Below are 19,146 nucleotides of genomic sequence, written 5' to 3' on the forward strand. Positions count from 1 at the left end.
CACATCTGCAGGCAATTGGGATGCAGACCTGAATGCCTCATGTGTCTGTGGGTTTGAGCACCAGACAATGCTCCAAGCACTGCTATAGGTGCTTAATGAATCTAAAAAACCTTCACAATCAAGGACCCTGTGATCAGCTCTCTTTTAGGAAGAGTAAAGCAGGCACTGAGGAGTTAAGTCGCTTTCCCACCAGCAAACAGCTCTGAGCAGGGGAGCCAGAGTTTGATCCCAGGCTAAATATCACCTCCTAAGTCATTCCGCTGGGGGTTCTCAGCTATGTCTTTTAGGGAGATTTCAAAAATACACCACAGGAATGTTGTTAATTGATCTGGGTTGTGGCTCAGGGCCCTAAGATCATGAAAGGACCCTCCTTTGCTTCCAGCCTGCAAACAGACGGTTTCCGGTTTCTGAGACCACTTAGTTACGCCATCTTTGCCTCATTATGCAGTTATGTGGGGGATGTTGCTGGATTTATTGTGTTTGCTCCATGTGGTACATGGAATATAAACAAACCAGCCCAGAGGAAAAAAACAAACCCAGAAAAACAAATTACTTTCGACTGTAACCAATTTTCATTCCAGCGGGGTATGTGCTAAGAGCAGGAGCCTGGAGTTATACGATTCCTGGATTCCGATCTTAAGTGGGTGTCTGGAGAGAGGGCTCAAGGGGCAGGGGAGCACACCAATGACCAGGATTGCTGCCTGGCAATCACAGGGCCCCCTGAGCAGTGCAGGGAACCCTCCTCAACTCAGCGCTTTATCTGGAGTATCCCTTAGCCTCACCAGATTTGACCCAGCAAGCAAACCAGAAAACGGAATAAATTCTAGCGTGATGGAAATGCGCCGCATACTGCATCTTTCCTTCTTGCATACACGGCGGGACTACATTACCCAGGATCCTTTGGGGAGGGTGAGATCACGTGACACGATTCTGCCCAATAGCTTGTGACTAAGTGCCAAGGAGGTCTTACCTACCCTCTTGAGAGAAAGAAGGGGTGAAACCTGGGTCCTTCCCTCATCTAGAGGAGAACTAACTGGCAGGCTCCACACAAGGAAGGTTTTATGTGAATGAGAAATCAACTTCCCGTCCAGTTACTGATCTTTGGGTACCCTGATGGCCCTCACTAGTATGGGAAGCCACTCAGCCTGAGCTAGTTTTTTGCATCTGCAAGATCAAACCACACTTAGGGAGTGGGGGCTTGGCTCCTCCTCGCTCCTCTGCACACATTCTCTGAGCTCAGGGCCCGAGCTAGAATGGGTTCAGTAGGAGATGGAGGGTGCCCTTGTTTCTGGGGCCAGTTTTCAGATGGAAGTAGTGACTTCAGGAGAGCTGGAGAAGAGGAACAGTTGGCCCGATTCACCGGACTGAAGGCCAGCACAGGCCCATAGCAGGATGTGGACATGGCACCAAGTCTGTCCATGGCAGAGAGGTGCCCACGATCTCCCTTGCCCCTGCCACCACACCAAGGAATCCCATCCTCAGTTCCCGACTGGGTCTGCTGGGAAGCTATGAGATCTCTCCTGAGACATGGCTGTCATGTCATTAAGTGCTGGACAGAAACAGTGGGGTAGGAAAACAATGTTCACATCTTTTTGACTTCCCCCACCTTTCTAGAACTCACACTGCCACCTACCTGTGTGATATCTAGAGTCGTAGAACCATACTGCATGAGGGATCTTCCTGGACAAACATTTTAATCTTCAAAAAAATGTTTATTAAGGGCAAGTAATTGACCTGATTTCCCAGGAATAGCTGGGAGGTGCCCTGCTTTCTCCTCACCCCAACTGTGGTGTTGACTCTGGACTCCTGGATTCCTTTGTTCCTTCCCTCCCTCCCTCCCCATCCCTGAAATCTGAGTCTTGAATCCTGGGCAAGAAGCATCTGCCCTGTGGAGCCAGTGCTGATGGGAGCAAGCACTCCAGGTGTGGGTACTCCGGAGAAGGGGGGGGGGGTGACCCAGTCTGCTTGGAAATGATGCCCATTCCACTGAGGACAGGGGAGCCAGGTACAGCCTTTCACCTTGGTGGGAGTAGTTCTGCAGCCACCAGCCTCCTTCCAGCTCTACCTGATTTCCTCCAGGGTTGCTTTGTGCTGAAGATTCGTTGATACTGGAGGGATTTTTGCAGCCAAGGAAACCTGTGGCTGTATCTGGACACAGTTGGGTTTTTGTCATTTTCGTTTGGGGGTCCACAACCAGTAGTGCACAGGGGTTACTCCTAGCTCTGTGCTCAGGATTATTCCTGGCAGTACTCGGGGACCATATGGGTGGGATCTGGGGACCAAACCCAGGTCAACCACCGTACAAAGCAAATTACTCTCACCGCTGTCCTATGATTCAGCCCTCAATAGTTGGGCTTTTTATAGCTGGGGAGCCACTACAAGGTTCAGCTTGTTGCTGTCCCTCACTACCCATTGGTCAGACCCACCACAAAGCAGCATCCTGACCAGTGCTGAGTGCAGTGTTAAGACCTTGGTTTAGCATCTGTAAGATCAGAAGCTAAAGTTTGTTTGGGGATCATATTAGGCAGTTCTAGCTTTGTGCTGAGGAATTACTCTTCTGGCCGAGTTGGAACCATATGGGATGCTGGGCGCTGACTTCAGGTCAGCTGTATGCAAGGCAAATGCTCTCTTCGGGCTAGATTTGGATTACATTGATGTTGCATTTGAGTTCATTGATGATGCATGGGCCCTGGACCTTCAGCATTAAAGACAGAATTCTCCAGCTGTTCCAAGCCTACGCTCCAGCTAGCAGCAAAAACAGGCCAGAGGCTAGAGCAAGCTGGTGTGGAGAGGAGCTGGAGAGGTAGGGCAAGAGCCAACTCAGATCCTTCTGCCTCGAGCATTTGAAGAACATCTCATCTAATCGCAACCTCTAAGCAACATCAGTGGAGCACTTTCACTAATCTAATCCATGAAGTCCTAGAGTAAGCCCAGGGCCCTGCATATATCTCTAGACCTTTTCTAGAAAGCCAAGACAGGAACATGCCTCAGAGGATGTAAGTCTATGGAAGAACGTGTAACATACACACAACACGTCTAACTCCCTTCCTTGTCATCAAAGCCACAAGTGAATGGGACATGATTTTTCCAGAGTTCAAAGTGACATCTATCATATCAAAGCCTATGATAATCTTGTTTTTAATAAATATTCCAGAGCTACAGCAATAGAGCAGGGGGAAGGCACTTTTCATGCATGTAACTGACCTGGGTTGATCCCAAGACAGAGTGAACCCCAGGCAGGGCTGGGAGCAGTCTCTTCAAGTCCCATCCAAATAAAGTACCCTTTGAGCAGGCAGAGCACTGGTCTTGGCTATGCTAGGGCCTGGGTTGGATCCCCAGAAGCACAAGAACCCCAAAACAACCCCCAATTCACTCTCCCCTGTCCCTTCTTCTTCCATCAGTCTATTTCCCCAATGAAGCAATGATCAGGTCTGGTTCCTCAGATGCAGTCACAGGGCAGGGTGATTGCCGATCACCAAAACAGTTATTAATATTTAGAACAAGGCAGCACATTCAGGTGCTCTGTGAAGGGCAGGACTGGCAGCAGAGATTTACCCGCAGTAGACCTGAGTTCCAGTAACCACACCCTCAGCATCTCTCCACAAAACAAACATACCCATACAAGTCTGGGAAACATTTGTCTCAAAGTCAAAGGGGTTGAATGCAAACTCCAACAAGTCCATTTTTTTTCTTATTTCTTTTTTTTAAGAGTATTTTCTTAATTTTGTTACGTTTAAAGTCACATTAAACAAGTTACAAGTCCACAAAAATACATGTACAAGAGCAGAAGTATTTTTCAAGGATTCACAAACACAGACTTCAACTAGAAAATGTAGCATTGACAGTCCATGAATGCAATGTGTGTTCTTTTCCACTTGGCATGGCATGCGAGCCACAGTCTAAAATAAACCTGGCTGGAGGGAAAGACCTGGGTTTGGCACCCCACCAGACTCTGCAACGAAAATGATGAAGGCCTGTGACTAGCTCAGTTACACAAACAGGACAAAAGGACTTAAAAGTTGGAGGCAGCCATTTTGTAAATACAAAAAATCCAATTTGGCAATAGCCAAGTCAACATTTCAAAAAAGTAGGGGCCTGAACAATAGCACAGCAGTACGGCATTTACCTTGCAATGGGATGGACCCAGGTTGGATCCCCAGCATCCCATATGGTCCCCTTAGCCTGCCAGGAGTAACCCCTGAGCACAAACATATGTGCCCCCCCCCAAACCCCAAAACAAACGAAAAAAGCAGACTCTTGCACCAGCCAGAGCATCAGGCACAGCACTGCCAGGAGAGTTCCCTTGTCCCTAGGCTCAGTGCACGCATAGTACTGATGCCAAAACACCTCCCCAAATCACTGGCCTCTCTAGGTACCAGCTGTTGAAGCTCAAATCTTCTCACACACACCCTACACTGGTGTGCTAGAATACCTTCCCTATGTCTGAGCTGCAGGCACTATGCCAAAAGAAAGATCTTTCTCATTGAAACGGTTAAAAAAATAAAAAAAAATCGGGGTCAAAGTGATTGCACAACATGTAGGGCAATTGCCTTGCACTAGGCTGACCAAGATTTGATCCCCAACATCCTATATGGTCCCCCAAGCTTGCCAGGAGCGATTTCTAAAAGCCAGGAGTAACTCGAGTGCTGCTGGGTATGACCCCAAAAAATAAATAAAAATAAAAAATTTAAAAATAAAAGGGCTGATTGCCTATTCTCTTAGAGGGCACTATGTGCTGTGCTAACAGGATCCAGAAAATGCTGGAATGGATCAAGAAGCACTCAGTTATACTCACACCTATAGATGGACTATCTACTCCGGTACACAGAGGTTAAGATCTTTTATCTTTTGGTAATTAAAAACATCTTTCCTCCTTCATTATCTATATATTCTATAAAGAACCTCTTATTAAAATTTCTTTTGGGGGAGGGGATTTGGGCCACTCCAGAAATGCTTGGTGCTTACTCCTGCTTCTGCACTCAGGAATCACTCCTGGCAGGGCATGGAAGACCAAGACCATATGGGATGCTGGGGATCAACTCAATTATCAGCCTGATGCAAGGCAAACCACTCTACCTTCTGTAATCCTACCTATTGCTGGAGTGATAGCAGAACTGCTAGGGCATTTGCCTTGCACACAGCCAACCTGTCTCCAGCATCTCTATGGTCCCCCGAGCCTGCAAGGAGTAATTTCTGAGCACTGAGCATCATCTGGTATGGCTCACACATGAAGAGGAAAAACAAACAAGCAAAAAAAGTGGCACATGGTGGGTGGAAGCTATACTTATTTTTGGTATTCTATTTTAGGTACCTATGAAGTACTTCAAGTGCTATTTTGAGATGATTTTCCCCCTCCTTAATGTAAGTTCTGCATGTGTAAAAAATATTGATGCTAAATACATATGCTTAGGTGCTGGCCTCAATCATACCTAAATTTTATTAAAATAAAAGTACTCTAAGCTGTCTTAAGTATCATCCCAAAAAGGAAGAATGAGGGACCCAGGAGAGCCTGTAGTTGAGAACAGACTTCATGTGCAGGGGCCTGGCTTCAACCCTGGGCACCACATGGTCCCTTAAGCACTTTCAGGAGTGATCCCCAAGCACTGAGCCAGGAGCTGGGTGTGCCCCCAAAATCAAAAAAAGGAAAAAGGTGGAATAAATGTTCTGCCCACTCTGAATCCACCTCGTTCAGGAGCAGTCCCTCCTGGCCTTGGCCAGTTTGGTGTGTGTGAGGTCGTGGGCCAGGTATGTGTTGGAAACATTTAGGGTAGGTCCTGATCTAGCTTACCAGGACCTGAGCCAGGAGAGAAAAACTCTACAGCTCGCTGCAGCTGAAGGAAACTCGAGGGTACATGGAATAAAGCCCGAAGCTTGCTGGGCCTCTGACCACCCAGATGTCACAGGGTGTGGCTTGTGACACAGAGGCTCTAGGCTCCACTCCTGAGGGCCCTTGTCATTTGCACTCTAGCTACTGCAGTCTGGGGGGGGGGGGGAATGAGGGGGAAGAAAGCCCTGCTAATAAAGGCCATGAGCTTTGGAGACCCCACGAGGTGACCACGTGTAGAATAAAATAATAAAGAGACCCTTTGGATGGGCTTGGATGGTGGTGGATGGTGATGGAGGCCTTTCTCTGCCGTCCTAGGCCACTCGATGGATGAGTCTGGCAGATTTGTCTGGTCATATGAAAGGTCCTGCCTGGCCTTCTTTCCTGTGTTCCTGGAAACATGGATTTCGAAAGACTCTTTCTGAGAGGGAAAATGTAAAGAGGCTTTGTGATGCAGAAGAGCTGGATGTCTGGTAGAGTTTTTCAGCCGAATTGGTCAGAAGAGGGAATGCAGATTTCAAAGAACAGTTTCTTATGCTGCAACAGCTAATAAAATGAAGTATTTAAAAGTCTTAAGCCTGGTACATCTGATCGCACCTTTCCATCTTTACAGATGATACAGAGATGGTGCCATTATTAAGAGACAAGGAGGAGTATCAGAACTGAGGAGTGGGATGTTGGAACTATACTCCCTAAACACCTGCAACTCCACACACTTCAGAATAATGAGACAGCGGAGTGGAGGGCCAGGAGGCAGTGTGACCGCTCAGACAGGCCAAGAGGGCTCTGAACATCGCCTGCCAAGTTCCCAGCAGTTAAAGGAGACCAAATCAACAAAATGGGCGGTTTCCTTGGCTCTCTCTAAATGAAACTTCTAGGGCCGAGTTGGAGTCACTTTCTAAACCCCAAACTGCAAGGCTTCTCAGCCACTTTCAACAGTGGGATAGGGAGCCAGTCTCAGTTACATGAACTCACCAGGGAAATCATCTCCTCTCACTTGACTGACCACGACAGTGCATCAATGAATATGCTCTTAAGAAAGGCCAAGATATTCATGGAAGCATAAAACAATTGTACCTTTAAATAAAAATGCTTTATTCGTTCCTGACAGGTTATCAAAATGTACATTTGTTGACCAAGTAAAAATGGTACTCTGAAATAGCTTACTAGGGCATCTCTGCAGAACTGCAGGGGAGTAAAGATTGTGTCCCCTCTCCCTTTCCACGTCTTCTACGTCTGCCCCGCACTGCACTGCTTAAATGGGAACATAGATGTGATTCTACAGGGCCAATGTGCGTTCCCTTGCCTCTCCCAGACAAGGCACACTGTTCCAGCAGCTACTATTCCTAAGCCCCACATCTCCAGACTTCCACTCTGCACTGTTGTGACTTTGAAAACGACATCAAGAATAAAGCACAGGACTTACAGTCACCTACATACACACCCACAGGATAAAGTGCAATACGACAGACCCTGTCTGGATGCTTCTGGGTCCATGGAAATAATAGAGGCGAGACCCAACACGCCATAGGCGGGTGCTTAGCCCCTTCCTGGTGTTTCTACTGAACATTCTCTTTGCTCTGCTTCTCCTATGGCATCTGCTCTCCTTCTCAAGAAAAGTTTCATGGTTGTGATTCTTTTATAAATTTGGGGGGGAGGAATAAATCAAAACAGCTCCTCAGTGCCACAAAAATCCCTTTTGTAGCAGCAGGACTTGGAAAGGGAAGTGCCAGGGGCTTCTCACCTGTGACACTGCCTTCACAGGGGACCTGACTATAGCTCCCCACACTAACTTGGCAGCAAATGTTTTATGGACTTTGACACCAGCTACTAACTGCTTCTCCAGGCAAGTACCAAACTAGCCATAAAAAAAAAAAAAGCCGCCAGTTTAGGGGTTGCATGTTGCTTTGCTAGTGGATTACGGAGCTAGGAAATGCTGTAATTCCTGAGATGAGCACAAAATCAGAGTGAGTGAACCTCTCAGCAGCTGCACCAGGGCAGGCACTGTGCTCCGACCTCCACCCTCTCCTCCACCGGCTCCCCAAAGCCCCTCTGAGCACTCAGTCCTCCCCGTGGCGCCACTTCTGCGACTCATCCTGCCGCACATCAGGCCGGATCTGGTTCCTCATACCACCCAACACATTGGATGTGGCTTCTGTGGCCACAATCAGCGGCTTCACCACAGCTGGTGGGATCTGGCGCAGGACTTCGCCCACAGCGCCTGTCACCCCACGGCTCTCATGCTCGCGGGCTGCTGTCTCGTAGATGGTTTGAGCCGTGTCTGTGATGCCCTGCAGAGGAAAAGGCGAGAAGATACCTTGAATTAGGGGGGTGCTATGAGCCACAGTACAGTGGGAATGGCATTTGCCTTGTAGACGGCCAATCCATGTTCAATCCTCAGCATCCCATATGGTGCCCTGAGCCTAGCAGGAGGTATTTCTGAGGGCAGAGCCAGGAGTAAGCCCTGAGTGCCACCAGGGGTGGCCCCAAAACAGAGAGAGGAGAGGGGAGGAGAGAGAGGATAGAGAGGGAGGGAGGGAGGGAGGGAAGGAAGAGAGAGAGACAGAGTGAGAGACAGACAGACAGAGTCATACCCGGTGATGGCTCAAGGGTTACTCCTGGCTATGCACTCAGAAATCACTCCTGGCTTGGAGGACCAGATGGGACATTGGGGGATCGAACCACGGTCCATCCTAGGTCAGCCGCATGCAAGGCAAACACCCTACTGTTGTGGCATTGCTATGACCAATTTCTAATTGTAAGGGACAGTAAAAGATCGTGATTATGTCTTAGTGTAGTGGTGTGACACTTGTATATAAAAAAAAAATTAACTAAACTGCAATTTCTTTTTTTTTTTTTTTTTTTTTTGGTTTTTGGGCCACACCCTGTGACGCTCAGGGGTTACTCCTGGCTATGCGCTCAGAAGTTGCTCCTGGCTTCTTGGGGGACCATATGGGACGCCGGGGGATCGAACCGCGGTCCGTCCTAGGCTAGCGCAGGCAAGGCAGGCACCTTACCTCCAGCGCCACCGCCCGGCCCCTAGACTGCAATTTCACATCTAGAACTTTTCAGAGAGATTTAGTGATCCAAGAAGTTTCTTTTGGCACTAATAATAGTTAAACAAAACAGCAAATAAAGTTTCCTTTATCGTCACTAAATATCGTCACTAAAGAAATATGGTGATAATTCCTCTGGTTCAAGTAAAACAAGAACAAAAAAATGAATTCTACTAACTTCCAGAAAATAATAATAATAATTATTATTATTATATTATTATAATATAATATATTATATATATTATATATAATATATTATATAATAATAATAATAATTATTATTATTATTTGTTTTTTGGGTCACCCAAGGCAGTGCTCAGGGGTCACTCCTGGCAGGCTCGGAGGACCATATGGGATGCCGGGATTCGAACCACTGTCCTTCTACATACAAGTCAAATGCCTTACCTCCATCTATCTATCTCTCTGGCCCCCAGAAAATCATTTAATTTGTTTCAAATGATTATTTATGTACTAAAAATGATAACTGTTGAAAATTCAATTAAGATACAAGGCTAGGGCCCGGAGAGATAGCACAGCGGTGTTTGCCTTGCAAGCAGCCAATCCAGGACCTAAGGTGGTTGGTTCGAATCCCGGTGTCCCATATGGTCCCTCGTGCCTGCCAGGAGTAACCCTGAGTACCTCCGGGTGTGGCCCAAAAACCAAAAAAAAAAAAAAAAAAAAAAAACCAAAAAAAAAAATACAAGGCTATAAGGAATATTTTATTTAATTAATTAGAGAAAATCCTATGTAAACATGAAGCAGAACCAAGGTTAATAAATAAAAACCAAGCTTGAGGCTTTTTTTCATCATAATAAAATAATAAAATAATCATGACTGCTCAGATCTGAAGTTGCATAGGAGTTACAGGTGATTTTCATGGTGAGGTGCTTGGGTTCGAGCCCAGGCAGTGCACAATATAAAAAATAAGAAAGAAGCGCCTCCAGGTGATTTTCATGGTGAGGTGCTTGGGTTCGAGCCCAGGCAGTGCACAATATAAAAAATAAGAAAGAAGCGCCTCCAGATGATATGCTGTGCCATTCCACTGTGAGGGCTCAGGGAGTAGCATAGAGCAAAGGGGCTTGAAAACTCCTGGGACTCCAAGAGCCTTATGCCAGTCTAACTGTCGCCACAGTAACGAGGCAACCAGGTGCCTTTCAGCCAGCAGAGTCAGCAAGGTTGTCCAGCAGGAGTGAGCAGGAGGTTCAGAAGCCATGCAGTGCTCAGGGGCTACTCCTGGCTCTAGCTTTGGGGGTTGCTCCTGGCAGTGCTTAGGGGCTCAGAGACCAGGCATGCATCTGCCTGCACCCTGACAGAGTGCTCTCTCTACTCTCCAATCCAAATGCTATTTTTAAACACTATCTACATGGTAACAGGAGAAAATAAAAACCACATAAATGCAAAATAAAAAAGTTATTTCCACACAAGCCATGTCAGCATTCTCTCTCCCTGCACCCCTTTCTAGGCTGCTGGTAACAGGTACTTTTTTCTCAGGCCATGATAACCCCAAATAATAGCTAATGCTATCAGTAGGGCCCGAGCTCCATTTCTAAGGCAATTTGGTAATGCAAAGAGAGACACAGGTCATTTAGGCATGGGGTATAAAATGTGTGAGGCCCCAGAATCTGGAAAACAGCAGCAATGAATGTGTCTCTCACTCCCATCATGGAGCATGTGAATACAGATAAGTCCCTTATATGGGAAAAGCAAAATACCAAGGCGATGTTTAGACTTAAATAAACATGGACTTTAAAGAGCTTGACATGGCTCAGCAGGTCTCGGTGCTCCTGAAAGAATTGAGATCACCACGACTGCCCTCTCTGAACTCTCTAACCACAGTGAAAGGCAACCAGGCTGGGCCAGGGACTTTCTCCACAGAAGGCCAGAGTGCAAGTGGTCCCAGCTTATTTTACAACTGGCTTTGAAAATAACAACCTTTTCTCATATGCTTTTCATCCACTCTCTTTTTTATAGCCTTTTTTTTTTTTTTTTTTTTTTTTTTTTTTGTGGTTTTTGGGTCACACCCGGCAGTGCTCAGGGTTTTTTCCTGGCTCCATGCTCAGAAATCGCTCCTGGCAGGCACAGGGGACCATATGGGACGCCGGGATTCAAACCAATGACCTGCATGAAAGGTAAACGCCTTACCTCCATGCTATCTCTCCGGCCCCATTATAGCCACTCTTTTTACAACATTTTAAACTTATTAAAAATAAGCTTTAAAAAAATGTATCGCGTCAATGGGGAGGGGAAGGGTCCTCACAGGCTGTAGAGCCGCCGCAGTGGCGGGCTGGGTGGGCAAGACAGGGACCAAGAAGGAAAAAAAATGTATCGCTCATGCTTGTTAGAAGTGTGCACAAAACAGCTGCCTTCGGACAGGCTGCCTGGATACCTCTTCTTGTCAGAATAGAAAAGAAAATATCCCAAGTGGATCCAATAACTGAATCACAAGCACAATTTCCTTGAACCTTTTCATGTCAATGAAATTCTGGGGATCAAACCTGGGTAGACCATCAAATGCCCTCCCCACTGTGCTCCCAATCTCCAATGGGCCCAAACTCCATTTCTAAGGCAATCTGGTAATGCACAGAGAGACACAGCCATTTGGAGATGGAACATATAATGTGTGAGGCACTAGGCTCAATCTGGAAACACCAAAGAAGTCTGTTAAGTATCACAAACCCCAAGGTAAATAAAGCAGAGAACGAGTTCAGGTCAAGTCCAGTTGGGGGGACCTGGATGTTGGTTCCTATGGCTCCTTGTGTGTTTCTGTAGTGCAGAGAAATAGTCCCCCTACCACTTCCTGCTACTCCCAGGAAGTCTTTCCCTCTATGCAGACTGCTGTGCTCACAATTAGGCAGTGCTGAGGCCACTCCCTGCGGTGCCTGCAAATACTCTCCAAACCCTAGAGGAGAATCAGGAAAGTGCCAGCACCGTGCTCACCTCCTTCACCACACAGTAGGCTTTGGCCACGCCTTCCCGAAGGTCCACTGGCTGGTGGGCTAAACGGTGATGGGGAAACCTTCTGATCTTCCGGGGCTCAATGGCCAGAGTACCAGGGGACACCATGTCATAAGCTGTCTCTGCAGCTGCCTGCAACATTAGAGATGAATAGCCAAATTAGATGAGAGTCTGGGAAGTGGGGCACAATCTGGGATGGCAGAGAGGAACTGGGAGGGGGTGGATGGGGAGACACTCGCTTCCTAGCACATATTCCCACAGCATGTGAATTTGAGACAATAAGAATTCACATGTCACAATCAGGACTTTTTTGTGGGTTTTTTTGTTTGTTTGTTTGTTTAGTTTTGTTTTGGGGCTACATGCAGCAGCACTCAGGGGTTACTCCTGAATCTGCACTCAGAAATCACTCCTGGCAAGCCAGAAGACCATATAGGATGCCAGGAATCAAACCCGATCCAGTCCTGGGTCAGACCAGGTCAGCTGTGTGCAAGGCAAAAATGCCCTACTGCTGTGCTATCGCTCTGGCCCCATAATCAGGACTTTTGAGTGCATGTTAGAAACTAAACCTGGGACTAAGCTGGTGGTCTTCATCCCATCCCTCTCTGTGGGAATCTTTCCATGTTAGTCAGCTGGCGAAGAATGCAGTCTGTGAACTGACTGGTAAGGTACCATGCCAACTTGCCACAGCACACCTCAATAACCTCACAAAGGGATCTAGACTGTTTGTTCATAGTAAGCTACTCGGTGGTTTTTATACACAAATGTGGCAAAACAAATGCCCAGCTAACTACAGTTTACCTGGAAAAGGGAAACAAATCTGACACTGCCTTCCAGTGTTTTATTCTCATTATCTAACCCCATGGATCCAAAGCAGTGTGATAACAGTGTGAATTAATTCTATATAGAACAAACATCTGTTCTCCAGTCTGTGCATTTCCGTAGGGTCACAGTGCAGTACCTGTATGGTCTGAACCATCCTGTTGGTAAGCTCCAGCGCGGCCATGGCTGTGGAGGTGCCAAAGGACGCTGCGCCTCTCTGAAACCCACGCACAATGCGGCCGTCCTTCCGGTACTGCTCGATCGGCAACCACACCAAGTCCTTGAGGCCTTGCACTGGAAAAACAGTCCGACACATGAAGACATCAACAGTGAGGCTGAGGTCTGACTCTGTTTCCATTCTAGCCTTGGGAGCATTTTCCTGTTTTATTATTGGAGTAGGGGAGGGAATGCACCCTAGATGTGTTCAGGGATCAACTGAGCAGGATTTGAGAATGCTGGAAACCAAACCTGAATCAGCAGTATGCCAGACAAGCACCCTACACACTGTCCTATTGATGTAATGGCAGCTAGATTTGGACATGCCCTTTGAATACCCCCACTGTAATGATAGTTGAAACTACACGTGCCCTAGGCACACCCCCTTGTCATACCAGGTATAAAAGGGAAAACTTGGACAGCTGGAGTGGGAGCCCAAGATAGACCAGAACAGCATCTCCTGGGGGTGGGGAGTGGGAGACGGAGATAAAGCTGCCTATTTTGTATCTATTCCTCTATATTTTGGGGAAGGAGGTTGGTTTTTAGTTTTTGGTCCAGACCCGGTGGCACTCAGGATTTACTCCTGGCTCTGCACTCAGAAATTGCTCCTGGTGGCTCGTGGGACCATATGGGATACCGGGGTTAGGGATTGAACCTGGGTCCATCCCGGGTTGACTGTGTGAAAGGCAAACCCCATACCACTGTGCTATCACTCCCACCCTATCCCTCTATCTTTCTATTGAACCTAGACTACGGGTCTCCCCAGTCAGAGGTGGCCAGTGAATTTCTCTCTCTCTCTCTCCCTCTCTCTGAAACCCACCCTGGGCAGCAGTAGCAGGCTTCAGATTCGATAAGGAATAAAAAAGGATACTTGGTTTTTATCCCTCCCATTTTCTCTGTCTCCGGCCCCTTTCTCTCTCAGACCTGAGGGAGCTGTCCCTGGCAGCTTTGAACCTCATGCAATTCTGCAGCCCTGGCATCCTTGCACCTCTGCAACAGCTGAGCAGCAGGCAGACTTGTAGCTTACTACAATAACCTGCAGAAGCCTGGCAATTTTGTAGATAACCGCAATAACCCTCCTGTGGAAAACTGTGGCAGTGATTCTACACTGTCCTATCTCTCTGGGCCCCATTCTTGTTTTTTGGTTTTGGTTTTGGTTTTTGAGCCACACCCGGTGATGTTCCTGGCTATGCGCTAGGAAATTGCTCCTGGCTTGAGGGACCATATGGGACGCTGGGGTGTCCATATGGTCTAGGTTTAAAAAAAAAACCTGTCCTTGGGTTTTTTAAACCTAGAATTGGAAGTAGCATTTCAAATGGATGACCAAACATGAAAACTTTCTAAAAAATTTATTTCTCAGGTCAGAGAGATAGGGTGGGTAAGGCACCTGATTTTTATACAGTAGGCTGGGGATCAATCCTTTGTATACCATATAGTCCCTGGATACAACCAGGAATGACCCTCTGTTCAGACCCTGAGTACCACCAAGTGTGGGCCAAAAGTAAATAAATAAATTTTTTTTTCTCAATGTAGTTTTTGTTTGGTTTTTGGTTTTTGGGCCACACTCAGCAGCACTCAGGGGTTACTCCTGGCTCTGCACTCAGAAATTGTTCCTGGCAGGCTCAGGGGATGGGATGGTGGGGGTCAAACCCGGTCTGGCTCCCGGGTCAGCTGTGTGCAAGGCAAACGCCCTACTGCTGTGCTATCACTCTGGCCCACAATGTAGATATTTTTAAAAACATCAATAAACCTAAAATGGTAAGCATCACAAATCAGGCAAAATAAACAATCTTCTGATGAAAAGAAAACTCACCTAATTGTACTAGTGAATGCATTGGACCAACACCTCCCAGGATTCCTGGCAGCTGGTTTTTCTTAATGTCAGTGAGCCACTCTGTGATTGCATAGGAGAATAATTTGTCGACACCTAGCAAACTGTTAGTGGATGGAATGGAGAAAGAAAATCACAAGCTTAAATAAGTTTAGGTGTGTTTGTTTTTGTTTTTATTTTTCAGTTGACAAAGAAAACTGGGACCTGGAAAATAGCTCAAAGGGCTAGAGTACCAAAAACAAACAAACAAGCAAAAACAAATAAACCAAAAAAACAAAGGGGCCGGAGAGATAGCATGGAGGTAAGGCGTTTGCCTTTCATGCAGAAGGTCATTAGTTTGAATCCCGGCATCCCATATGGTCCCCCGAGCCTGCCAGGAGCGATTTCTGAGCATAGAGCCAGGAGTAACCCCTGAGCGCTACCGGGTATGACCCAAAAACAAACAAAAAACAAACAAACAAAAGCACAAAGGGCTAGAGTGCATGCTTTTGCATGCTAGAGGCTGGGTCCTATCCCCAGCACCAAGTAGGTTTCCCCCAAGCAATGCTAGGAGGATCCCTGAGCACTGTGCTGGGAGTAGCCCTGTGCACTGCCAGGAGTAGCCCCAAAACAACTATCACAAAAACCAAAAGGACAAAGAAAATTTACTAATTATTAGAGAAAAATTATTATAGAAGTTTAATCTGAATTATATATACACATATAATTCATCTATAAAGTTAATTATGATATTTAGTCTTATATCATCTGTATAAATAATTTTCTACTACTTCTTTTAGTCTTTGGGCTACACCTGGTGGTAAGGGGCTACTCTAGGGCTTGGTGCTCAGGAGACCATACAGACCAAAACTGGGACTCATACATGTAAAGCAAAGGCTTGGCCCACCAAGCCATCCCTCAGTCCTTTTAACATATTTAACACAACATCTACAATATTCAAGCAATGGACTCTATTTCACTTCCTAGTGCCATATATCCCTGAGCACAGAGTCAAGAGTAAGCCCTGAGCACCACTGGGAGGCTAAACCAAAAATAAACAAATCACCACCCAGGTCTTAGCAACCTCACTATGAGACTATGTCCCAATCTTTTTTCTAAAAAAAGCTAATTTACAAGTTTGGACAGTTTTAAAAAGTCTGTAACTAAAGCTGTTCTTTAAAAAAAAAGACCACACTGTTTTTGAAATAAATCTACTTTCAGAATAAAACTGCTTAGTAAAGGTTCTTGAAAAATGAGCTCTCTGCAAACAAAACTATAAAATCATGTTTGCTAAGAACTCTGAGTATTTAATATGTTGTAAACTACCTTTATTAACTCTGTCTGAAAACCTCATACAATAAATCAACTTACCCATGCCGATAGAAAAGTCTCTTTAACTTTAATTCAGAGCAGTTTAACTGGGCTAGACCAATCAATATTCCAGCTAAAGTACCCTGCAGAAAGAAAAAAAAAGGTCAGCCTGCCAAGTAAGAGGCTTAACTTTTAATTTTTAATTTTTATTATTTTAAAAAGAAAAATTAAAATCCATACCCAGTGACATGCAAGGGTTACTCCTGGCTATGCACTTAGAAATCACTCCTGGCTTGGGGGACCATATAGAATGCCGGGGGTATGGAACCACGGTCCGTCCTAGGTTAGCGCTTGCAAGGCAAACGCCCTAACTGCTTGCACCCCCACTCCGGCCCCAACAGACTTAACTTTTAAATAGTTATTTGAGTAAATCAAATCAAACTAAGGAATTTCAAACATCTATAGCTAGAAAACACATTAGTATAACTTTTATAACCCAATCCAATAATATAAAGTTTCACTTATAGGTTCTTTTATAAATATGTACCTTACTTTAAAAAATTTAATATATATGTCATTTAATTTATATAAGTTATGACTACAAAGTTTGAAAAAATAGAGCCCACTTAAAAAAATAATTTGTAAAGCATATTTGTACAAAATTTACAAATCTGGAACCTGAGAGATAATATAGTGGGTAAAGTACCTGCTGTGCATGCAGCCAATCCAGGTTCAATCCCCTATATACGTATGATGCCCAGAAGCCTGCCGGGGTGATCTCTGAGCACAGAACAAGGAGGAAGCCCTGAGCACTGCTGCTGAGTGTGAGCACCCCCCCAAAAAACCAAAACAAAAATTTCCAAACCTGATCCATTGATACATGTTTGCCATGATAATCAAGACGAATGGGAACTTCTGATGTGAATCTAAATTCTCTAAAGATAAAGAAAGTAGGGTAATATTTATAATCCAACATTTGTAAAATGAGTTTAGATATAAATTATCATGCTCAACTAGAGAGTAAAAAGACAATATAAAGAATATGTTTACAATATAAACTATAATAGCATAAATCATACAAGTATCTTGAGGCCTAAATAAAAGAAAATGTCCTTTAGTCTATATGCAAGATAACTAAAATAACAAGTGAACCAATGTCCATCATTACATAAATTGCACTTCTTTGATTATATTTAAATTTTCTCTCTTTTTTTTTTTTTTTGATTTTTGGGCCACACCCGGCAGTGTTCAGGGGTTACTCCTGGCTATCTGCTCAGAAATAGCTCCTGGCAGGCACGAGGGACCATATGGGACACCGGGATTCAAACCAAACACCTTAGGTCCTGGATCGGCTGCTTGCAAGGCAAACACCACTGTGCTATCTCTCCGGCCCCATTTAAATTTTCTTAATATTTTCCTAGTCTCTAAATTTTTTTTGTTTTGTTTTGTTTTTGTTTTGTTTTGTTTTGATTTTGATTTTTGGCTCACACCCAGTGGTGCTCAGGGATTACTCTTGTTTCTGCTCTCAGGAATCACTCCTGGAGGCATCAGGGAACCATATAGGATGCAAGGGATTGAACCCAGGTTGGCCCCCTTGCAAGGCAAACGCCCAAAAGCTTCAAACATAAATTATTTTTTTTGGTCTTTGGGCCACACCTAGAGGCACTCAGGGATTAATGTTGATTCTGCACTCAGAAATTGCTCCTGGCAGGCTCAGGGGACCATATGGAATGCCGGGATTCAAGCTACTGTCTGTCCCGGATTGGCCGTGAGCAAGGCAAACGCCCTACCACTGTGCTATCTCTCTGACCCTTTTAAAATAAATTTATGTATGATTGTTTATTATCAGTAAGTGTGATGCCTTTTTTTTGGGGGGGGGGGGCCAGAGCTTGTGCTTAGGAATTTCTCCTAGAGGACTCAGGGACCACCATATGGGATGACGGGGATCAAACTCGGTTAAGCCTGTACAAGGCTCAAGTGCCTAGACCATTGTGTATGTGTGACAACTATTTTATAGACCTATATACTGGGGTCAAATAAAAATTTCTCATTAAAATCGAAAAATTACCCCATGCCGGAGGCATTCTCCCTAGCTTGGGGGGTGCTGGGATGTTGCATGAAATAATTAACGATGAGGCTGGATGGTGGAGGATGCCATCCAGCCCACATGGCTCTGCAACCTCCATGCAGCCGGCGAGTTCCAGGCCCAGGTGAAATCACTCACTCACACGCAGCCATCAGGAAGAATCATCTTTATTCATGCCCTTGCCACCACAGGTGTGTGGCCTATGTCAACCTTTCAAGCACAGCTATATTTTGCTAGCCCTGCATCTTATCTCCTGTTAGCCATCTTCCCTTTGGGCTCCATGCGGCCCAAAGATCCAAAAGCCAGGAAGCCAAGCCGGGCCAAAAGAGAAACGGCAAAAGGGGCGAATCCCCTGGCTCAGAGGTTTATCTATCCTTTTCCAGACCCCTCCCAGAAATGGGAGGTCTTGCAGGTAGTTACACCTATTATCCGGTTCCCAAAACTCCTCCCAGATATGGGTGGGTCTTGGGGTACACCACACTGGGAGGCTTGGCAGGTCTCTAGCCATTCCCCTATTTCCCCCTGGACTCTACGCCTTTCCTGAGTGCCAGTTCAGGTGGCCTGAAGTGGGTTCCAGGTGGACTCTTTTAGGGGTCCTCAGGCTTCCCCCCCATCCCTGCTCTAGGGAGGAGCAAGGGGAGGGTTTGGGCAGATATCCGGCTTCCAGTTCCTTGATCCTGGAGGCCAGCTCTTCCCAGGTATGGGGTTAGGGGACACCCCATGCCGGAGGCATTCTCCTTAGCTTGGGGGGTGCTGGGAGGCTTGGCAGGCCTCCAGCCGTTCCCTTATTTCTCCCCTTTTCTCCAGGCCTTCCCTGGTTGCCGGCCCAGGTGGACTCTATAGTGGTCCTCAGGCTTTCCCCCTTTCTCTCCCTACACTGGGGGGGACGCATAGGGAGGAGGGCAGGCCAATGCAGCATTGGTGTACGTTGGGACATTCACTGGTAATTTTTTTCCCATTGGTCTTCATTTCAAAAACCGTGCAGGGAGGCGGTTTATATATATATATATATATTTACTTATTTACTCTCAGCCGCCTCTTGGTCTCTTCCTTCTTTCATTTTCTAACT

General features: G+C 45.9%; 1 protein-coding gene across 1 annotated transcript in view; it reads right to left on the minus strand.

Annotated features, from left to right (window-relative positions):
* Positions 1–6,895: 6,895 nt before the first annotated feature.
* Positions 6,896–19,146, minus strand: part of ATG2B (autophagy related 2B) — a 100,914-nt gene continuing 88,663 nt past the window's right edge. Inside the window, exons 37-42 of the mRNA XM_049769916.1 lie at positions 16,857–16,926; positions 16,052–16,134; positions 14,684–14,805; positions 12,794–12,948; positions 11,818–11,967; positions 6,896–8,115 (exon numbers count right to left, since the gene is read on the minus strand). Of these exons, the coding sequence (XP_049625873.1) occupies positions 7,885–8,115; positions 11,818–11,967; positions 12,794–12,948; positions 14,684–14,805; positions 16,052–16,134; positions 16,857–16,926 (811 nt within the window). The 3' untranslated portion in view covers positions 6,896–7,884. The remainder of the gene's footprint in view (positions 8,116–11,817; positions 11,968–12,793; positions 12,949–14,683; positions 14,806–16,051; positions 16,135–16,856; positions 16,927–19,146) is intronic.

This window comes from Suncus etruscus, chromosome 3 (assembly GCF_024139225.1).
Source record: "Suncus etruscus isolate mSunEtr1 chromosome 3, mSunEtr1.pri.cur, whole genome shotgun sequence".
NCBI classification, from domain to species: domain Eukaryota; kingdom Metazoa; phylum Chordata; class Mammalia; order Eulipotyphla; family Soricidae; genus Suncus; species Suncus etruscus.